Consider the following 20,312-nt stretch of genomic DNA (forward strand, 5'->3'; position numbering starts at 1 on the left):
AAGCCGCTGTTAGTACTTTCAGTAGCTTTGCTTTAGTTTGGTGGAGTGAATATTGTCAGTTAAACCTTGATTTTATACCTACTACTTGGGATGATTTAAAACTTCTCACGAGAGATATATTCATTGATGTTTATTATACTCGTGGCATGATTAAAAAATAACAACATTTAAAACAAGGCACAGATACCGTAACAAAATATTATAATGATTTACAAACTACTTTGTTGCACTCATTTCTAGAAGAGAGTAAAGAAGATTTTATGGATGGATTTTGGGGAGGATTAAACCGTGATATTCAAGAGATACTAATTCATGAAGAGTGTTATCCTACGGACCATTTGTTTCGTCTTGCTTGCAATGCTGAACAGGAAATAAAATGACGTGTTGCCCACAAGAAGAACAAGCGCATGGTGCACATTCCAAGAGTTGATACGATTGTTGCTTCAACTACTATGCATACTATGACAACCACATCCGTTGTTGTGAGGACTACATCACCTCCACCATGTGACACATCACTATCGAGAGTGCCTACATCATCTCAGTTGATCATAAAAGACAAAGGTACTGATTTTCCACCCCCACATGAGTATGATGAATGTCTTGTCAATTTCAATGCACCATGTTATGACCTACCCACTACTTTGATCACATCACCTATTTTAGAGGATTATGTTGATGATTTGACTTTGCCATGTGATCAAACAAATGCAATATCAACAATATCGAGTGCACCAATTGAATTAACTGTTGATGCAAAAGAACCATGTGAACCAGGGAATAAATCAGATTTGGATCAAATACATTTGAAAATAATTTTGACAGTGTTTAATCATTTTGATATGACCTCTAATCTTGGTGATGATTCTGTGTCAAATGACCTGTTGCATGTTTGCTTATTTAAGCATGTTGTAGCATGTAAATTTAATGCAAGTAAGGTTTATTCATCATTGTTGGGATGGTTTAATGATAGATATTGTCAATCTTTTGATATGAATAAGAGCTTCACTTATATGTACAAACTAAGTTGCAATATTTTCATGCCTTCTACTTTTTGTGATAATATTTTGGCTTTATATTCTATGAACTATGAAAGTTACTCATGTATCCATGTGCCATATGTTTAAAAATCAAGGGAAGTAAAAAATGGATGACATATACATATACAGCATATACACATTGTGTTTTTTGCTAGCCACATTTCAGATTAAGCAACACCGATGACGGCTTTGTTTTCAAGAAAGGGAGGATGATGAGGACATGACTACCTTGGATACGACCAAAAATATTGCATACATGCATATTTGTGAGGTGATTTCTAATGCAAACTATGCAATAATTTATTTACGTTATCGAGGACAAAAATACTTCACAGACTTTTGTGACATGTCTAATTGCAGGTGTATAGAACTTTTGTACAATCCACATATGAAGATAAGGGAAAAAGAGAAGTTTAGGTGCTGTTCAAGAAGTCCTCTCACGCCACTTTCAGGCCAAGAGAAATTAGAGTCCAAGTCCCACACGTTCTGGACTCAGATTCGGACTATACAGACATACCCGACTCAAAACTTCAACATCTCTTTCATTCGGCCTCGGAATTGGGTGATTCTTTTTTCTTGGAAAATAGATTTCGTGCACTTTTCAACCCAATTGGATTCACCTTCATATTCGTCCGGAGCATTGAGATATTGATGAAATAATCTGACGCTGCAGCAGAATCCGAGTCAAACTACGAGTCCAAAGGTGTTGCATCACCTTCACTTGGGCCCATGAGCCTTGTACGACCTATGTTTAGTTTTAGTCTGCCTTGAGATGTCCTCCCACCTCCTTGGCCGCCACCCCTTGCTTCTATATATGTAGATCCATCTAATAGCTTTTTGCTTGCGATTTGTTTAGTTAAAAGTTAACCATTGCAACTTCGTATATTTCGTTTGTGTCCAAGGACCAGACCAAGACCGCTTTCAGATTCCCACCTTGATCAATAAAGCTTTCCTCTTATATTCGCAATATCCAGATTGCAGTTTCAGTTTCTTGCTTGTTCTCTCGTTTGCTTGCGGGAAATAGACCCTTGTGGGCAGGTTGATCGTGCTCCGGCGTGGTCAATAACCTCTCGGAGTTGGTTTAGTGATTGCTAAAGCGCGACGTCCTCACACGTTCGCAGTCGAATCGTCAAAGTCTACTCCACCAAAAACGATAGCCATCATCTCATCGAAAGACGGGACACCTTTGCCTCTATCAACTTGGCTCTTGAGGAGTTGGTGTAGTATTCATGGGATGACCGTAGGGTGCTCCGCACCAGGAGTTGCGCGAGGGCTCAACCGACGGCCATCACGTAGCCTTGCCGCCTACCCGAGCCACAACTAGGGTTAGTTATCCAGGGGCGTAGAGCAGCGGCTAGAGCGGTGAATCGGTAGAACGAGGCGAGGCAAAGGCCTGCCTACCGATGGTGGCGCCGAAGACGACCATGCTAGGAGGGATCGGAGGTGGTGGTGACGACGATAACGGTCTGTGGAAAGAGAGAGAGAGGGAGTCAGGAGAGCGAGAGGAGAAAGGGGGTCATGGAAGTCGTGCGGGGATGGATCAAGGCATAGTGATTGGGCTGTGCAAGTGCAAAAGACGAAAATACCTCTGGACCGGCACAAAATTGCATGGCGCTACCGCAGAGTTCCATGGCGCGATCCAATCCATTCACCTCTTGATCTGACGGTCATCGCTGAGGCCTCAATCTCCGGCACGAATCTATAATTGAGATGCCGAATTTGAGGGTCCGGCTGGAGGACTCGAGCCTAGGGTTTTTTGGTTGGTCTGCCCACCGGCGCGCGTACGACAACACTTCCATAGCCAAAGCCAAAGTGATATACCCTTCTCCCCGCCGCCACTTCCACGCCTAACTCTAGTGCCGCCGCCTGTGGTAGCGCTCTGCCCCCTCCAGCGGAAATCTCTTTGGACGGGGCGGCGAATACGGAGAGTCGCCGCAGATGGCGGACCGTTTGACCCGTATCGCGATCGTGAGCGAGGATAAGTGCAAGCCCAAGAAGTGCCGCCAGGAGTGCAAGAAGAGCTGCCCCGTTGTCAAGACCGGTAATTCGCCTCTCTCTCCACACTCGCGGGTCTGATCGATGTGGGCTTACGATTTGTCTGCCGGTGCTATTGGCGAATCAAAGCGTAGATCCCAGTGGTTTCCCATTTCCACGGGGCAATCTGTTTATATGATGATTTTGATTTCAAGCTGACTGGTGTGTGCCTTGTACTAGCAGGATCTGGGGAATTGGATCGCTTAACATGGTCACGTTTTTGTTTTGGCAGCTGTAGTATCGTTGCTACGAACTTGCTGAAGCGTTGTTACGTGCTTAAGATTTGATTCAGTTTCTCATACATGTTGCCATTTGTTTGTTATTGTAGTCTATGAACAAGGATCAGTGTCCACATTTATAGCGCTTATTGTGGCTGCAACAATTCTCCATTTCCCCTTTTGGTGCTTACAGTGTGTTTGGTTGAGGGGATTTAGTGTTAGGGAATGAGTGTTTTGGGGGTATTGAAACATATAATCCATTATTTGGCCGGTGGCAAGGGAGTTGAGGAGGAAAGGGGGAAAGGGAATTAAGGAGCCCAATTCCCAAAATTCGAACTAAGGCCCTGTTCGGATGCACTCCACTCCTTCAAATCTCTGACTCCACTCCCAGCTCCTTGACTGATGGCTCCTCCAATGAAAATCGAGAGTTGACAAGACGTTTGGCAACTGACTCCACTCCAAAGTCCATACACGATCGATCATAAGGGTGCAGGGGCCGTCGAGCTCCTCCACGTCGTCGCCGGCCGCCGCGTCACGGTCGCCGACGTCGTTCCTCCTGGCGTGGACGTCCTGTAGGTCCTCGAGGTCTTCTTCCCGCTCAATGACGCCGTCAACTATGACGGCCAGCAGCTCCCGCTCTTCACCGTGCAGGTCACGCAGCTCGCCGGCGGCGTCTTCGTCGGCTTCGTCTGCAACCACGCACTGGCCGACGGAACGGCCGCCTTCTGGGGATTCCTCAACGCGCTGGTCGAGATCACGCACGTCAGCCTGGCGCCTCCGGAAGCTCCAGCATCGCGCCAAAGGCTTGTTCCAGCGCTGGTCGCCCGACGGCGGCATGGCGCCGGCGACGATCATGCTGCCATGCGCGGACCTGTCAAAGCTCATCCAGAGGCCGGCACGGACGCCGCTGCGCGGGCACGTGCTGCACTTCTCGGCGGAGTCACTGGCGGCACTCCAGGAACAGGCCGGGGACGCGGCGGGCGCGGCCGCCTGAGCTCGCTGATGTGGTGTGGCGCACACGGACGCGGCCTTCCGGGAGCACGTCGTGGCGTGGACGGCGAGCCCGCCAGGAACAACGCTAATGGGTGGCGCCGAATCGCTGTGAGAGAGAAAGAAATTGGATCGAGCTGGCACAGGGAGTCGCCCGCGGAGCTCGGTATTAGCCACTCCGCCGGATTGAACTGCATCCAGCTCCGCTCCACTCCGTCTACTCTGAGGAGCGGTAGCGTTCGACGCCACTCCGCCCGCTCCAGGAGCGGAGTGCATCCGAACAGGCTCTAAATCTCACCTCACACCAAACGTGGGTTTTAGAGTAGTAATCAATTTCCCAAGCCTACTCCCCCAACAAACTCCCACATCTAAACTCCCATCCCCTTTCCCTAACATTACCAAGCACGTTGATGTGTTATGCATGCTAGAGGGTTTCCTAGCTAAAGTGCTGCTGTGGTTATGACAATTAACTGTTTTATTGTACAGGAAAGCTTTGCATTGAAGTTAGTCCAGTGGCCAAACTTGCATTCATTTCTGAAGAGCTGTGTATTGGTTGTGGTATTTGTGTTAAGGTATGCTTGTCATTTAATACTGCAATTAAGATGTATGATTTTTCATAGTGTTACTATAATCTTCTCACTTCTGCTGTAATACTTGATGCAGAAATGCCCTTTTGATGCCATTGAAATCATCAATCTTCCAAAAGATTTGGAGAAAGATACTACCCATCGCTATGGACCGAATACCTTCAAATTGCACAGGTACTTTTTTAATCAAAGAGCCTCGCGCTGCGGTTGGATGTCTGTATTAAAGGCCTCCGTATTGAATTGGTTTCAATACCAATTCAGTGGGGAAACTGTAATGGACATGAATACTATTTCGCTTGTTTCGATGCTCATGGAATTGGCTCATGGAATCCCAGTGAGGTTTCAATACCAAATCTTGTTTGGATGGCAAACTATGGAATTGCATAGTGCCTTGTTCTATATGTATCAAATCGAAATTTGTACAATTTGTGACTATAATTTCCACACATAATTATAGTTCCACACATAATTAAGAATCATAAGTTCCACACAAAATTAAGAATCAATCCACCCGTCAAAGCAGAATCATAAGTTCCACACATAATATCAAAATTTGTACAATATGTCTCTTATGAAAAGCAACCAGCCAAAGCAGAGCCATAAGTTCCACACATAATTAAGAATCAATCCACCCATCAAAATTTAACAATCAATCCTTCTGTTACTAATCTCATCTAGCAATACGGTGAAGAGAAACTAAATTTGGACTGGATGATTATATGAAACAAACAAAATTTCCTGCAGTGTCATAAGAGAGCAAGCACCATGAAATCTGTTCCTGCAGTTGACACTTGACAGTACATGGCTGGGTAATGTGCATTCGAGCACCAATTGATGAATTAGTGAATTAGTAACGACTGAAGAGATAGCCAGATTGAAAGGACGTGAGCAATATTGCAATATTTTTATTTTGGCAACTCGTAACCAGCAGCAAAGAAGAAACAAACAAGGGACGAATCGCGAGAGATTGGATGGTTACCAATGCGTGCAGGTGGGGATGGAGGTGGTGACGGCGGGATCGGCAGCGCCGCCGGCGGCGGCGGCCATGGCTTGCTAGTCCTGACGGATGGCCACTGCAACTCCATGACGAGATCCGAGCCGGAGGGGGAGATGAGGCATCCATTGGAGGAGGGGGATGAGCTGAGGTGGCGGGGATTCAGGTGCCGGAGGGCCGGCGAGGACTGGCCACCGCCGTCGGAGGGCTTCCCCGCTGTCGGGGTCCTCTCAGGTCACGCGGGGGGCCGCTGTTTCCTTGGTCAAGCGAGGGAAGAAATAAAAATTGAATCGTTATTTTTTGTGGGATGGACGATGTCCAACCAAATCGGAGGGGTTGAGCTCGGAAACGTTGGGAGGGCTAGCGATTTCGGTGCTGTATTCATTTTATTTCAGACTGCTGTTTCCATGTGCATGCCAAACAGCTGAATTGGAAATTCGGGAATACCAAATCCAATTCAGGGCCTCATTACAGACATCCAAACGCAGCGTTGTTGTATGGATGTGTATTGTTTTTTGGTATTTGTGTGTTATTTAATCTGGGTTGAGGCTGCCCTTTCGAAGAAGTAATAATTTAGAGTTTGCAGGTTGCCTGTTCCAAGACCTGGTCAAGTTTTGGGTCTTGTTGGAACCAATGGAATTGGGAAGTCAACAGCACTTAAAGTCTTAGCTGGCAAGCTGAAGCCCAATCTGGGACGATTCAAAGTATGTTCAGTATCTCTTCTCTGATTCCTGTCTGATGGTTGGTTTCAACTGGTTTCTTAGATTGGGGGAGCCCCTTAACTCCCTGCACAACAGATGGTTATTCATAGATCTTCTCTTGCAGAATCCACCTGACTGGCAAGAGATCCTTACATATTTCCGTGGGTCTGAACTTCAGAACTATTTTACGCGCATATTGGAGGATAACCTGAAGGTTCTACTTTTTACTTATCGTCCTTGTAATTCATGCAGGGCTTGTTAATACGTGTTTTCAACAAGCTCTTGATATCCAGCTTATAATCACTTTCCACGTGTGCTAAGAATTTTTTTGTAATGCATCTGAATAGTTTGACTATACACATATAGATAGTCTGAGATTATTCAAGTCTTGGGGTTGTCACCATATTGTAGTTACTGACATACCAAATACTCCTTACGTCCGAGTTTATTGGTCTGGATGCCCAGTTCTATAGGACCAAGGGACTCAGCCATCTTAATTGCATAGTCCTTTGATCTCTCCCCCAAGTCTGCATGTGGTCGCTCTCCTGCTTGCGTGCCCCAGTCAATAGCATGCATGCAGCAGCAGCCTATTTCTCTCCCCTAGCTTGCATGTGTATGCATGTCCAATCATCACATGGGACTAGCAACAGATCACCAGAGAAACACAGCGCTATAAAAGCAAATGGCCTAACAAATATGGACGCCGTATGGTGCGCCGGCCCTTCAATCCTGGACGGAGGAAGTACCTAGTACTCAGACATTTTTGAATAGGCTGTTCCAGTGTATGATTTTGCATCTGTCTTATGCTGTTGAACGCTTCTGATACTGTGCATTCTATCTCTGCCCCCCATATTCTATAGGCAATCATCAAGCCACAGTATGTCGACCATATTCCAAAAGCTGTTCAAGGAAATGTAGGGCAAGTACTTGAGCAGAAAGATGAGCGGGATATGAAAAATGAGCTGTGCGTTGACCTTGAATTGAACCAAGTTATTGACAGAAATGTAGGAGATCTGTCTGGTGGCGAGCTTCAGAGATTTGCAATAGCAGTTGTTGCTGTACAAAGTGCGGAAATTTACATGTTTGATGAGCCATCAAGTTATTTGGACGTTAAACAGAGGCTTAAGGCTGCCCGAGTCATTAGGTCTTTGCTTAGATCAAACAGGTAATGCATCATTTGTTATCCTAATTATCTTTTGGATCTTTTGACTAAAAGCTTCAAGAAATTTGTTATGAAGTGTTCTCTGATTTGTTTTCAGCTATGTCATTGTTGTCGAACATGACTTGAGTGTCTTAGATTACTTGTCCGACTTTATTTGCTGCTTATATGGGAAGCCAGGTGCTTACGGTGTAGTTACGTTACCATTTTCTGTCCGAGAAGGTATCAATATTTTCCTGGCTGGATTTGTTCCAACAGAAAACCTTCGGTTTCGAGATGAATCTCTTACATTTAAGGTAACATTGGCTCATAGGATTTGAAATACTTGTTCAGTTATGAAACCTTTGTCTTATTTTAGTATGGTCCTGTTAGATTGCGGAGACCCAGGAAAGCGCAGAGGAAGTTGCTACGTACCAGCGGTACAAGTACCCTACCATGAGCAAAACACAGGGAAATTTCAAGCTCTCTGTTGTTGAGGGTGAATTCACTGATTCTCAGATTGTTGTGATGCTTGGTGAGAACGGCACAGGGAAAACTACATTCATCAGAATGCTGGTACATCTTTCTCTCTCTCCCCTCCCTCCGCCCTACTTCCCTCTCTCACCTTATTCTTATCTTGCAAACCTTGTAAGTAGTGCTAGTATTTGAAATGATATGAGAACCTTTGGCTCTTTAGTTTCTTACCATTACGGACACTGAGCTTGACACTATATAGAAAAAATCACGACTATCCATTTCAAGGTTGAAATTTCAACAAGTGCAGAATATGTCTAGTTTTTTCTTTGCCACTATTAAAACTTGTGTTAACTCCCTAGTAGTGTAGTACTCTGAAAGTCAACTAAGTACTACCGAATCAAGATTCCTATTGGATATTGTTAACACAATTTAGTTTGGTGGTGCTTCAAACCCAATGTATACAATTTAGTATGTTGCTGTTCTCAAGGGGTGCAGTATTTTGCCTACCCCAACTTGTTTGGGACTAAAAGGCTTTGTTGTTGCTGTTTGAAAATGTTCATCTAAGATGAATGCAGTTTACTCTTCTCTATAAAGCGGGGTGCAACATTTAATCTATTGATATCGGCTATTTAAAGGTGTGAATTTTACCTTAAGAAATCGAGGATACCCTGTCTTTCTGATGGTACTGTATTGTATACTTATGATTTTATAAGAAATTTACTGTTACATGGCTCAAATCATGTGAAGCTTATCTGGCTAAAATAGTACATGATGTAATTTACTGAATTGATGAAGCAGTTGCATCATACTTTCTTGTTGTGACTGGACAGGCCGGGTTGTTGAAGCCAGATACCATGGAAGGAACCGAGGTTGAAATTCCTGAATTCAATGTGTCCTACAAGCCTCAAAAGATCAGCCCAAAATTCCAGCATCCAGTGAGGCACTTGCTTCATTCGAAAATACGCGATTCATATACTCATCCTCAGTTTGTATCTGATGTTATGAAACCACTACAAATTGAGCAACTCATGGACCAGGAAGTTATTAATTTATCAGGTGGAGAGCTCCAGAGAGTAGCATTATGTTTGTGCCTTGGAAAGGTATTTTCTTCTTCCACTTCAAACTTTGTACGGGATAAAGCAATTCTTTTTTGCATCATATGGTTTTGAACTTCTGAAGGCTTCTCATCTTGTATTGTTTTTAAATGTTCAATATACTAAATGTATATTTTCCATTTAGTTTTTTAAGACTCCTTTCTCGCTCTGCTTTTATGGTTGAGTAAGATTTTGGATATTGTATCAAGCACAAAGATAATATATGGTCCATAATCTATTTGTGATGCTTCACCCTGCTTTAGTGTGATCTTTAGCATGTCTAAATATCAACACAGTCCTTGGCTCATGTGTGAAAACGATTTTCCTAAACGGTACTCCTTCCACCCCATAATATAGTCCACATTGGTTTTACCAAAAGTCAGGCTTCGCAAACTTTGACCATGTTTATAAGGAAAACCATCTATATCTACAATATCAAATGTATACCATATGCAATTTATACTTCATGATGAATCCAATGGTGTTGAATTGGCATTCTAGATGTTGATAAATTTCAATTTTTCTATAAACTTGGTCAAGGTTTACAAGATTTGACTTGGAAAAAATCTAATATGTACTATATTTTGTGATGGAGGGAGTAATATTTAATGGGGCCAAGAACATACGTCCTGTCAGCTTATTGATACCAACTTTGTGGCTGTTCAGCCTGCAGATATTTATTTAATTGATGAGCCAAGTGCATATCTCGATTCAGAGCAGCGTATTGTTGCCTCGAAGGTTATCAAAAGATTCATCCTTCATGCAAAGAAAACTGCATTTATTGTGGAGCATGATTTCATTATGGCAACCTACTTAGCGGACAAGGTTATTGTTTATGAGGGACTTGCTTCTATTGACTGTACTGCCAATGCACCACAGTCTTTGGTATCTGGGATGAATAAATTCTTATCGGTAAGTGCAGGGTAATAAATATTTACAAGATACTCCCTGCTTATATTTCTTCACAGAGGGAGTACTATACTTCCTCCGTCTCGGTTTATTAGCCCTCCTCGTATTTTGGGTCAACCTTTGACCATAGGTTTGACTGCAAAATAGAAATGATATGCCATAAAAAATATAGTTGGATTCCTAGTGGAAACTAGTCTGTTTGTGTACCTCGCTGGTAGATTTTGTGTTGATTTTCATATTTTGCATAAAATTGTACTTGTCTAACCTCCTATTCAGTCATGGAAGTTTATATTTACATCTTCTCTTGTCTTTATCAACATGTATGCGTAACGAATAAATATGCAGGTGTTAGGTAGTTTCTGGAGGCCATTATTTGGGTTTTAATATATTGTATCATAGTTACCTCTATAAGCTTGATTTAGGAACAATATATAGAGCCACAAAAGTGTATAGAAAAACAGCAGCAAACTTTTCAAAATATATGTTCACCTACTCCATATCATAGACTTCCATGTACAGCAACACATAAATGTGAGCTGCAGCATTTAAGCATATTTGTGCACATCAAGGCTAAACTCGTAAAAATGATGGCACAATATTAAACAGAGTTTACAAACTATACTATTACCTAAACGCTTTGAAGGAGCAACAAATAATGCAGCCCATAGGAACAATGCTCATAATTCTAAAAGTGTTCCAGAACTGAAACCCCCCAAGTGCCACATCTTGACCTGCGTTTGGATATGATGTATACATATACACATGGATCACATAATTTTGTTTACAATGAAAATGTAATAGTTGAATGCGCATCACAACTTGTGGTAGTTGAATGAACCTCCTGTAACTTGTGTTGGATCCAGATCGCAAAGAGGCGGCGGCACATGGAAAAATGACTTCGTTGAGCAAAACCTATATTGATTATCTTTTCCGCCACCATATTAAATCATCAACTAGGAGAACATTTTAGCAGCATTTCAATTACATTGGCATCAAAATCTTATAACTCAATAATTACACTTAGCAAAAATCAAGAATAAATGCCATGATTTCACCTGCCGTGTTTCATTTTGCATAGTGATAGAAGAAACTCAACAATGAACATTGTCAGTCGTTTGCATTAAATTAAACAACATCATACGATAGCAAATTCCCCATTCACATCACGAATTTCCCCTTCAGAATTCAGACCTAAGGGTAGCATGTTCCTGATTTAAAAGAAACAAGTGTGACTAAATCAGAAAGAGCACACTACAAAGTAAATAGTCATGATGTGAATGGGTCGATGTTACCCATTGGGACATTGGTCCGGCCCTGCCCATAACAAAGCCGATGGGTCTTGTGGGCCGACTTCATAAGAAAATTGGGCCAGGGGAGCCGGTCATCACCGGTCCACCGGGACAAACGGGTCGACCCTAATTTAGTTGCCCAAGGCTGTAGTCTGCCGTTATGATGCACATGCCTTTGTTAGGTTGTTACCCTTGTGCTTGTATGAAAATTTCAAACTAATGACCCAAGACCACTTTTGTTTCAGAGTTACAAAATGCTACCGTATGGTGCAAACGGTTCGTGGTAGAAATAGAAACGAAGGTGCATATATTCTTTTTTTCATTGAACAAATAAATTCTAAATATCTTAACTTACTAAAAATTCCTACAGATAAATGATGCTAGTTGAAACAAGTTGTTGTGTAAATGCTCTTTGCTTTTGTACATTATACTAGTAAAATGGGATGGACATGAGGCAACTTGGTATTGGACCATTGGGTCGGCTCTATGTCCCTGAAGAGAATAGAGGGGCCTGCAGGGACCAGGTCTGGGCCGGAGCGGTCTGGCCCATTCCCATCCTGAGTAAATAGTACAACTAACTTTGAACCATGTGCATATCTAATTGTGCTATATAAAACTGAAAAAGATAGAATAGGTACAGTCCAGGGAAATCCATTCTTACCTATGAGAGTTGTTACCGTGTTTTCTGAAACATAAGAAGCTTGCATGCATGCGCCGAAAAGAGCAGTTACAGCAAGCCAGACCTGTAAGAGAGAAACTTCCTTCAGCATCCCATAGATGCGCACAACCTGCAAAACAAAGAAGAAATACTTTGCATCTCCAACAGTCCAAGTCCAGCATAGTTCTAAGGGCCCTGTAGATGAAAATCTGAAAAAACAAACATGACAGAGCAGCTTGCACAGGAAAAGAAGCTAATAGTGAGGAGACCAAATACTAATAGCAGTGCACAGTATGTAGTTTAACACCTGGAATTTGAAATTTTGATAGGAGAGGCACAACATGGCAAGATCTAGGAGAATGAGTTCGAGCAAAGCAACAAACTTGAGTATTACCAGTGGATCTAAAAACCTGTTGAGCAAGATTATGTGCAATACCATTAATCTCTCTAGAAATATGAAACACCTTCGGATGCAAGAAAGCAGTTTGCTTGAGAAAAATGGCCAGATCCTTTCTAATGTTCCAAGGAATAGAGCAGTCCAAGGTGTTTCTCAGAGCAGCATACTTGGCAAGAGAAAGACAATCAGTCAAAAAAATTGGATGAACAACATTAAGCTGAGAGGCTATATAAGCAGCAGAAGAAAGAGCAATGGCTTCAGCTTGTAAAGGAGTGGAAGTAGATGTTGCCGAGGCCTGAATCTGAACATTGATTTCTCCTTGAGCAAATGGAATTGAGATGTAAATTCCAACACCTGTGGCAACTTCATCTGGTAGAAGACCAGGGACTTTCTTTGTTCTGAAAGCTGCATCAGAAAAAAAATTCGCTCCGACAATTAACAAATCATACTTGAGCATGGTACCTTGCAAAGGAAGCTGATTGTTAGCAAGATGATGTTGAATCTGTTGTTGCTTATTAGAAAGACTTGAAAGAACATCATCAGAGTCCAAATTCAAAGCAACCGTTGCAATGTTAACTTGATAAGAAAGAGCTTTCTTTCGATCAAAAAGAAAATCATTGCGAGCTTTTCAAAGGCACCACAGAAAATTAAGAATATTTGGAATAGAACCATGTGGATGCCTCATCTGAATGAGGGATGTAAGCACTGAATGCATCGTAGAATGTCCTTGAAGTAAAACATCCGCTTTAAGAAACCAAGGAGAGGAGAACCAGGCTGCACGAGCAAAGTGGCAAAGAAAAAAGAGATGAAACTCATCCTCTTGCTGACCACATCGGCAACACATCTGAGAAATGTGAATTGAGAAACGACCAGCGCGCAATCCCGTAGGCAAAGCATTTCTTAGAAGTCTCCAGGCAAAAGTTTGCGCCCTAGGGAGAATGTTTTTTTGTTTCCAAAACAATTTAAGATCTTTTAATACCGAAGGAACAACACTAGGGGCATGTCTAGGATTAGAATGGATTTCTTGCAAACACAGTTTGTAAGCAGATTTGGACGAACAAATGCCATTAGGAGTAAGATCCCAACAAAGCAAATCTGGAACATTATCATCAACAATATCAGTTTGAACAATAGCAGAAGCCATGGGTTGTTGGAAAAGCGAGAAAATAAGAGCATGATTCCAAATCTTTTCCTGGAAGCCAAAGATCTTTAACCAAAGCAGGATACAGAAAACCAGATTGTTGTGGTATAAGGTGATCATGGATTGAACTCCAATTAGTACACCAAGGCATGCTCCAAATGGAAATGTTACCTTGCATAATTTGATAAAAACAATGAGTTCTAAGCTTGGGTAACATTTTTAGAATAGAAGCCCAAAAGGCAGACTTTGGAGGAGTAGCAGTGGCTGTCCAAATGGAAGCAGCTGGGAAATATTTTGCTTTGAGCACAAGATACAAATGAGAAGAGTGAGATTTAGCTAACCTCCAAGCAGCTGCTAGAAGAAGACTTTCGTTGATGGCCTTTAAATTCCTTATGCCCAGACCTCCTTCATCTTTAGAATTGCAAATGTCTTTCCATGCCCTAAGACAAAGGCTCTTTGTAGAGTCATTTTCTCTAATACCTGTCCACCAGAAATTTCTAATAATAGCCGTAAGTTTAGCAATGAATTTCTTCGTGAACAAGATATTAGCCATATAATAAACAGGGATGGCCGAAAAAACAGAACGAATCAACTCAAGACGGGCAGCATGAGAAAGCATGTTGGCTTTATAGGAAGGCAACTTATTCAAGAATTTATCGAGAACAAAGTTATAGGCAACAACCCTGTTTTTAGCAGGAAGAACCAGCGGGTGACCAAGATGGGTAAAATTAGCATCCAAGGAAGAAACAGGGAAAATTTGCTTAATATCTTGCACAATATTAGAAGGAACATGAGTGCTGAAAAGAATGGCAGATTTGGTCCAGTTCGGAATTTGTCCAGAAATAGCACAAAATTGATGAATCAGATTAGCCATAGTGGTAGCCTCCTGAAGAGTGGCCTGTCCACAAACCAACAAGTCATCTGCAAAAATATTGAGTGAATGGAGGGGCAGTTTGGTCCAAGGGAAATGCCCTGAAGATGATGAGCTGCAAGAGCCTCATTAAGAGCAATGGACAATTCATTAATAGCAAGGACAAATAAATAAGGAGACATAGGACAACCTTGTCGAATACCCCGAGAATTTTTAAACTTATGAGATGGTTGACCATTAATAACAACAGAAAACGTGGGCGAAGAGATGCATGCATGAACTAAATTTATAAAATGACTATGCAGCCCTTTATGTGTAAGCGCAGAAACAATGAAACTCCATTCAAGATGATCGAACGCTTTAGCAAGATCAATTTTAAGCATGAAAGCATTATGTTTCCAAGATTTCAAAGAGAAAGAGTGAGTAATTTCTTGGGCAATAATGATGTTGTCATTAATTCTTCTACCTTCAATAAAAGCTTGCTGAGCTGGATCTATGTAATTAGGAAGGTGAGGTTTAATCCTGTTAGCAAGCGACTTTGCAATAATTTTGTAAACAACATTGCAAAGACTTATAGGACGATAGTCCATAGGGACTTGGCGAACCAATTTCTTTGGAATGAGAGCAATATTTGTATCATTAATGTGAGGAGGCAAAACAGCAGTATGATACAAATTGACCACAAGCTGAGTAACCTCATCCCCTATCCAATCCCAAGCAGCCAAGTAAAATTCAACATTGAAACCATCAGGCCCTGAAGAAGCATTTAACTTCATGTCTTTAAGAATGTGCAAAACCTCATGTTTGTTAGGAAGAGAATAAGTTGGATCCAAAGTATCATTAGGCCATTTAGTGAACTCATGAGGTCTATCAGCATTATTATTAGGAGAGGAGAAAATATATCGAAAATAATTGACAAACGTATTAGTGATAGCCGTAGGTTTGAAATGCAGCATGTTGTTCTCATCCTTAATAGAACAAATAGTATTACGCTTCCTACGTTTAACAACAGCTTGGTGGAAAAACTTAGTATTACGGTCTCTAGCCCCAACCCAATTTTTCTTGCTGCGTTGCTTGTAAAAGTGATTAAGGGCCAATTCTTTTGGCGGCTTAAAAAATAAGTCGCCTCCTCCCTAGCTTTTGTCATAAGTCCCCTTCCTTATTTATTGGGGCTTCTGAACTAGTTATGGGATTACTAATCTAGAAGCCTCCATGAATTTTGGGAGCGGCTTATTTTTTAAGCTGGGGAGAGGCAGCTTATTTTTTAAGCCGCCCAAAAGAACTGACCCTAAGCTTGGAAATAGTCTGCTCATACCTGACCGTGAGAGCACCTTCAAGAGCATGGTCCTGCTGTTGAGATGGTAGTTGTTGCAGCTGATTGATCTGTTCTTCTAGCTCCAAAAGATCACTTTGTAGTGACTTCTTTTTCCTGCACCACACTTTAAGTGAACCTGCCAAAGAAGAAGTCTTGGCTGCAAAAGAAGTAAGAGAACAATTGTTCCAGGCAGATTTAGCAAAATTGGCAAAATCCTTTTCCATCAGCCACCAATTCTCAAATTTAAAAGCTTGTCTGGGTTTAACAAAGTTTCCCTCTGTCGACATTAAAATGGGAGCATGATCACTGAGAATAATAGGCAGATTAAGAACTTTAGTATTAGGGTAGTGCATGCACCACTCTGCATTGACCAAACAACGATCAAGACGACGATAAATGGGTTTAGAAGTGTGCTGATTGCCACGCCAAGTATACGCCGGACCACTAAAACCTATGTAAAAAAACCCATAATTTTTAACAAGAGAACGAAAAGCATTCATACGAAAGTAATTCACAGTGCCATTACATCCATCTGTATCATACAAGATGTCATTGAGATCTCCCATACAGATCATGGGCATACCCAGATTATCATACACAAAAGTGGAAATTTGACTCCAAATGGCACTAGTCTGCCTATGATATGGGTCACCATACATACAAATCAAGCAAAATTGGACCCCAGAAGCTAGATGGACTACATTAGCTAATATATAGTGGAAGGAAGCACTATGAACAGTGACTTTGAGTTCATCACCCCACATGAGCCAAAGCCATCAAACCTATTAGCAAGATCGACAGAATGGACTTTGGAAGATTTAATTTCCGAGACAAATGTTACTTGAGCTTTCGTGGAGCGAATTAAGTTGGCCAAGAAGAGCATACGATCATTGCCGAGGCCCCGGCCCATACCTCGGCAATTCCAAGCTATGGCCCTCATGACGCTTGAGTTAGGGCCGCGTGCCACTGCGTAAGAAAAATATTGAGTCATGCTCGAGTCCATCTGACCACCTAAGTCCGCCTCCTGCTCCTTCTTTTCCTCGACAATTCCATTCTATCAGCTTCATCTCCCTTGATACTCAGCCTGTGGATGTTCGCAGCCGCTGCAAAGCAGAGCCCCCAACGCCACCAAAAAGCAGAAACCCCAAACACGCCACAAGAAAGCAGAGCAACCGGGAGATGAGACTTCCGCACATGAGCTCATCGGATCAAGACACCGGCAAAACTATAGTGATTAGCAGGAGGACTAAGAGAATCAAAAGCTACAGAGGCGGCTCGCAGCAGATCTGACGGATTAGCGATTAACACAAGACACAACCGATGGAAGACTGCGTGAGGCAACCGAACAAGAGGAATAAATACCTAGGATCAGGATAAATAGGGAATCTGCACGCTTGAGAAGATCCCCACAAAAGCACAGAAAATTGGATTTGATCTAAACCGGGAGACAAAAATCAATCTTGACCTCTTCCTCTACGAACTGTGGAGAGGAACAGAGAACAGATGATTTTTCAGATCTGGATGGACCAAGAGGATTGGAGAAGAAAGAACAGAGAAGAGTTGGGAATCAGAAAAGGAAGAAAGAACAAAGAAGAATCAAGAACAAGAATCAGGAGGAAGAGGACGGCAAGTCGCCAATCACCGGCATATCGCCAAGTCGCCAACCCGGACACGGCTCTCCACATAAGTGAAAATACTCTAGCTGATCTTCTAACTTTCTTGGTGCAGTACATGAGTCACCTCTATATTCCTTAACCTGCACCAAGTTGCCATGACCATTAACCATGGAATACTTATACTGATTCACGTATTTTTATTTGCAAGGTGGTACTACTTGATATTCTGCCAATACCCGTCAATACTTGTTAGCTAACAAAAACTGCGGCAGCGAGCCACAAACTTCATCTATCTGCCAAACTGTCCACATATGTTTAAGAAAAAAAATGTTAGGTATAGATCTTTCAAAGAATGAAAAAGTAATGATACCTTTTTGTTGTCCGACCGAAATAAGCACCGGTGAAACGACCTGCTGCCAAGGGTTGTGCATGTCCGTCCTGGTGGCTATTGCTGCACTGCTGATGAGTTCTTGGCCGCGTGTTGGCCACCGCTGGGTTGGTGTGCCCTGTGTCGATTTGTGCGGCGGTAAGCGCTGATGCTGAGCAGCCTGCAACTGTCAGGAGGCGCTGCTTCCACCTTATCTCCCCGCTGGCTGGTGTGGCTCCAATGGAGAAACAGCGCGAGGCAACAACAACAGATGGTGCGGCTGTGCGGATCTTGCGAACTGTGGGGCTTCGTCCGTCGAGGACAGGGACAACGACCGGAGTGGTGATCGGCGACCGGTCTCCTGGATGGCTAGACAGCGCGCGGACACGGCTTCGGCGGGTGATCAGGTGCTGGGATGGAGAGGCGGCACAGCGGCGCGCAGCAACTTGGCCCCCGACGGTGTGTGCATGGATGGATGCCAAAGCTAAATTTCCCACGCAATTCACGCACAGATCAACAACAGTAGGTGTGGAGGATAACGACGGAAGTGGTGAATGATGGCCGGGATGGTACTCGAGCGATGGGGAGGAGGGCTTTTATAGGCCTTACGGTGCATGAGCGGCGACACAGCGTTGATGCTGTTGTGGTGGGCGGCGGTGTTTGACGGGTCTCTTGTAGAGAGCACTCGACACGTCGAAAACCGAGCTATAAATAATTAAATATCTGATTCTATGGCGGTTGATTGCTCGTAGCAAAACCTACCCAGAAATTGTACCCCCTCTACTGCCCAGAATTACATGTATCTTCTATATAGATTAGGAAGAGGCTGGAAAAAACTCAAAAAAAAAAGAGGAGAAAAAGGATTCCTACAGGATGTAGGGTCTTATTACTTACAAGTTTCTAATGATACTACTTTTGCTACATAAAAAAAGGAGAAAAAAGGATTCCTAGGTGGAGTATTTTATTATTTAAATGTATGGTCAAAATTTGAAATAAAAATACTTGTGGGATAATAAACCAGAATGCAGGAAGTAGTAATCGAATCTTCCATCTCTGGTTGAGTTGTAGGCATGCAGCTTTCTGTAAGATTAACTTTCAGTAGGATTCTCCAATTCTAGATTTGCATATGCAAACATTACAGTAGTGTTTTTGGGATGCTAATTTCCCTTTTGTTTTTGTTGTTGTTTTCTGATAGCATCTTGACATTACATTTAGAAGAGACCCGACCAACTACAGGCCACGAATCAACAAACTGGAATCTACTAAGGACAGAGAACAAAAGAATGCAGGGTCCTACTACTACCTAGATGACTAGTGAGAGGGGGCACACAGGTTGCTACAATTTGGTATTGGTTAATGGCTGCACGTATCTTATTCTTGATTGTTTAGTGAATTTGTTTCTTTTTGGGCTCCTGTGTAGATTCTTGTTGGACGTCAATAATGTTTTGAACCCTTCCGGATCATGCGCGAGGCTAACGAGAACTTGCCATGACGTGTGTCCATGAGACATGTGAATTGGCCACAGGAGTGAAGTGCATCGAGTGTGGTGCTTGGGTTTCAAAGAAGTGCATGTGTTGAAACTGTATTTTTTGTTGGTTTGAGCTGTGGGGAGAACGATTATCAGTTTTCTTGTATTTGCATTGCTGTATCATGGCTTTACCATCTCATATTGTTTTATCGTGAAATCTTATAATGCATATTCTTTTGGAGCTTATTATAGTCCTCTCAGTAGTTTATCCTCATATTGTATTTTATGTCCTCTCACTAGTTGGTTCCGTTCCTTTTGAACTAGTCTTATGAAAGACGAAGTGTGGTGGGCAGTACACGCTATACATTTTATTTTTTTTGTTCACCTTAGAATTACATTTTTGCTAATTTTCAGCTTGTGTTCACCATAGAATTTTATTTTTGCTAATATCCACTTAGAATTTTATTTTTGCTAATTTCCAGTTGATTGATTTTAATTTGTTTTTAGTCAAAATTTTGGTTTGTTGGGTCTTGTCTTTGTCGGGTTTTCTAAAGAACTAGGCCCGTGTGGAGGGTCACTTCCCTCTTCGTCCTAGCCGGATGAGGGGGACAAGCAAGGAGAGGCATTCCTTGGGAAAGGTTAGGGACTGTGCTTGTCCCATGGGCGAGATTTTCCTTTTGATCCCGTGCACTACTCGTCCCTGATGTAACGAACTAGAACCTAGGATAATGGGATTCAAGATGGAATTGGGGATTTGGGAATAATCTCAGAGTGAAGCTTGCTATAGAAGAGTTCAGTTCATACATGATCAACAAAGCAATACGACGTGTACTCTCTACTTAAGAAGGCAGGAGAGCTGCTCACTCACGCGACTCTGTAGTTCATGGGCCTAGGCCTGGAATTACGGGACGCAACGTGTACTCTCTACTTAAGAAGGCAGGAGAGCTGCTCACTCACGCGACTCTGTAGTTCATGGGCCTAGGCCTGGGATTACGGGACGCAACCCGG

The 20,312-nt window shown here is 42.6% G+C and overlaps 1 protein-coding gene across 1 annotated transcript; it reads left to right on the top strand.

Moving 5' to 3' along the window:
• The first annotated feature begins 2,777 nt into the window (after positions 1-2,777).
• LOC543065 (ABC transporter E family member 2) lies at positions 2,778-19,550 on the top strand. The gene is made up of 12 exons (XM_044507598.1): positions 2,778-3,081; positions 4,769-4,854; positions 4,946-5,043; positions 6,450-6,567; positions 6,689-6,778; positions 7,425-7,729; positions 7,824-8,019; positions 8,096-8,278; positions 9,010-9,279; positions 9,940-10,185; positions 19,032-19,168; positions 19,257-19,550. Exons 1-11 carry the CDS (start codon positions 2,979-2,981, stop codon positions 19,149-19,151), a joined length of 1,815 nt encoding a protein of 604 aa, XP_044363533.1. The 5' UTR covers positions 2,778-2,978; the 3' UTR covers positions 19,152-19,168; positions 19,257-19,550.
• The last annotated feature ends 762 nt before the right edge of the window (positions 19,551-20,312 follow it).

The sequence above is a fragment of the Triticum aestivum genome, chromosome 4A, assembly GCF_018294505.1.
Source record: "Triticum aestivum cultivar Chinese Spring chromosome 4A, IWGSC CS RefSeq v2.1, whole genome shotgun sequence".
In the NCBI taxonomy this organism is placed as follows: domain Eukaryota; kingdom Viridiplantae; phylum Streptophyta; class Magnoliopsida; order Poales; family Poaceae; genus Triticum; species Triticum aestivum.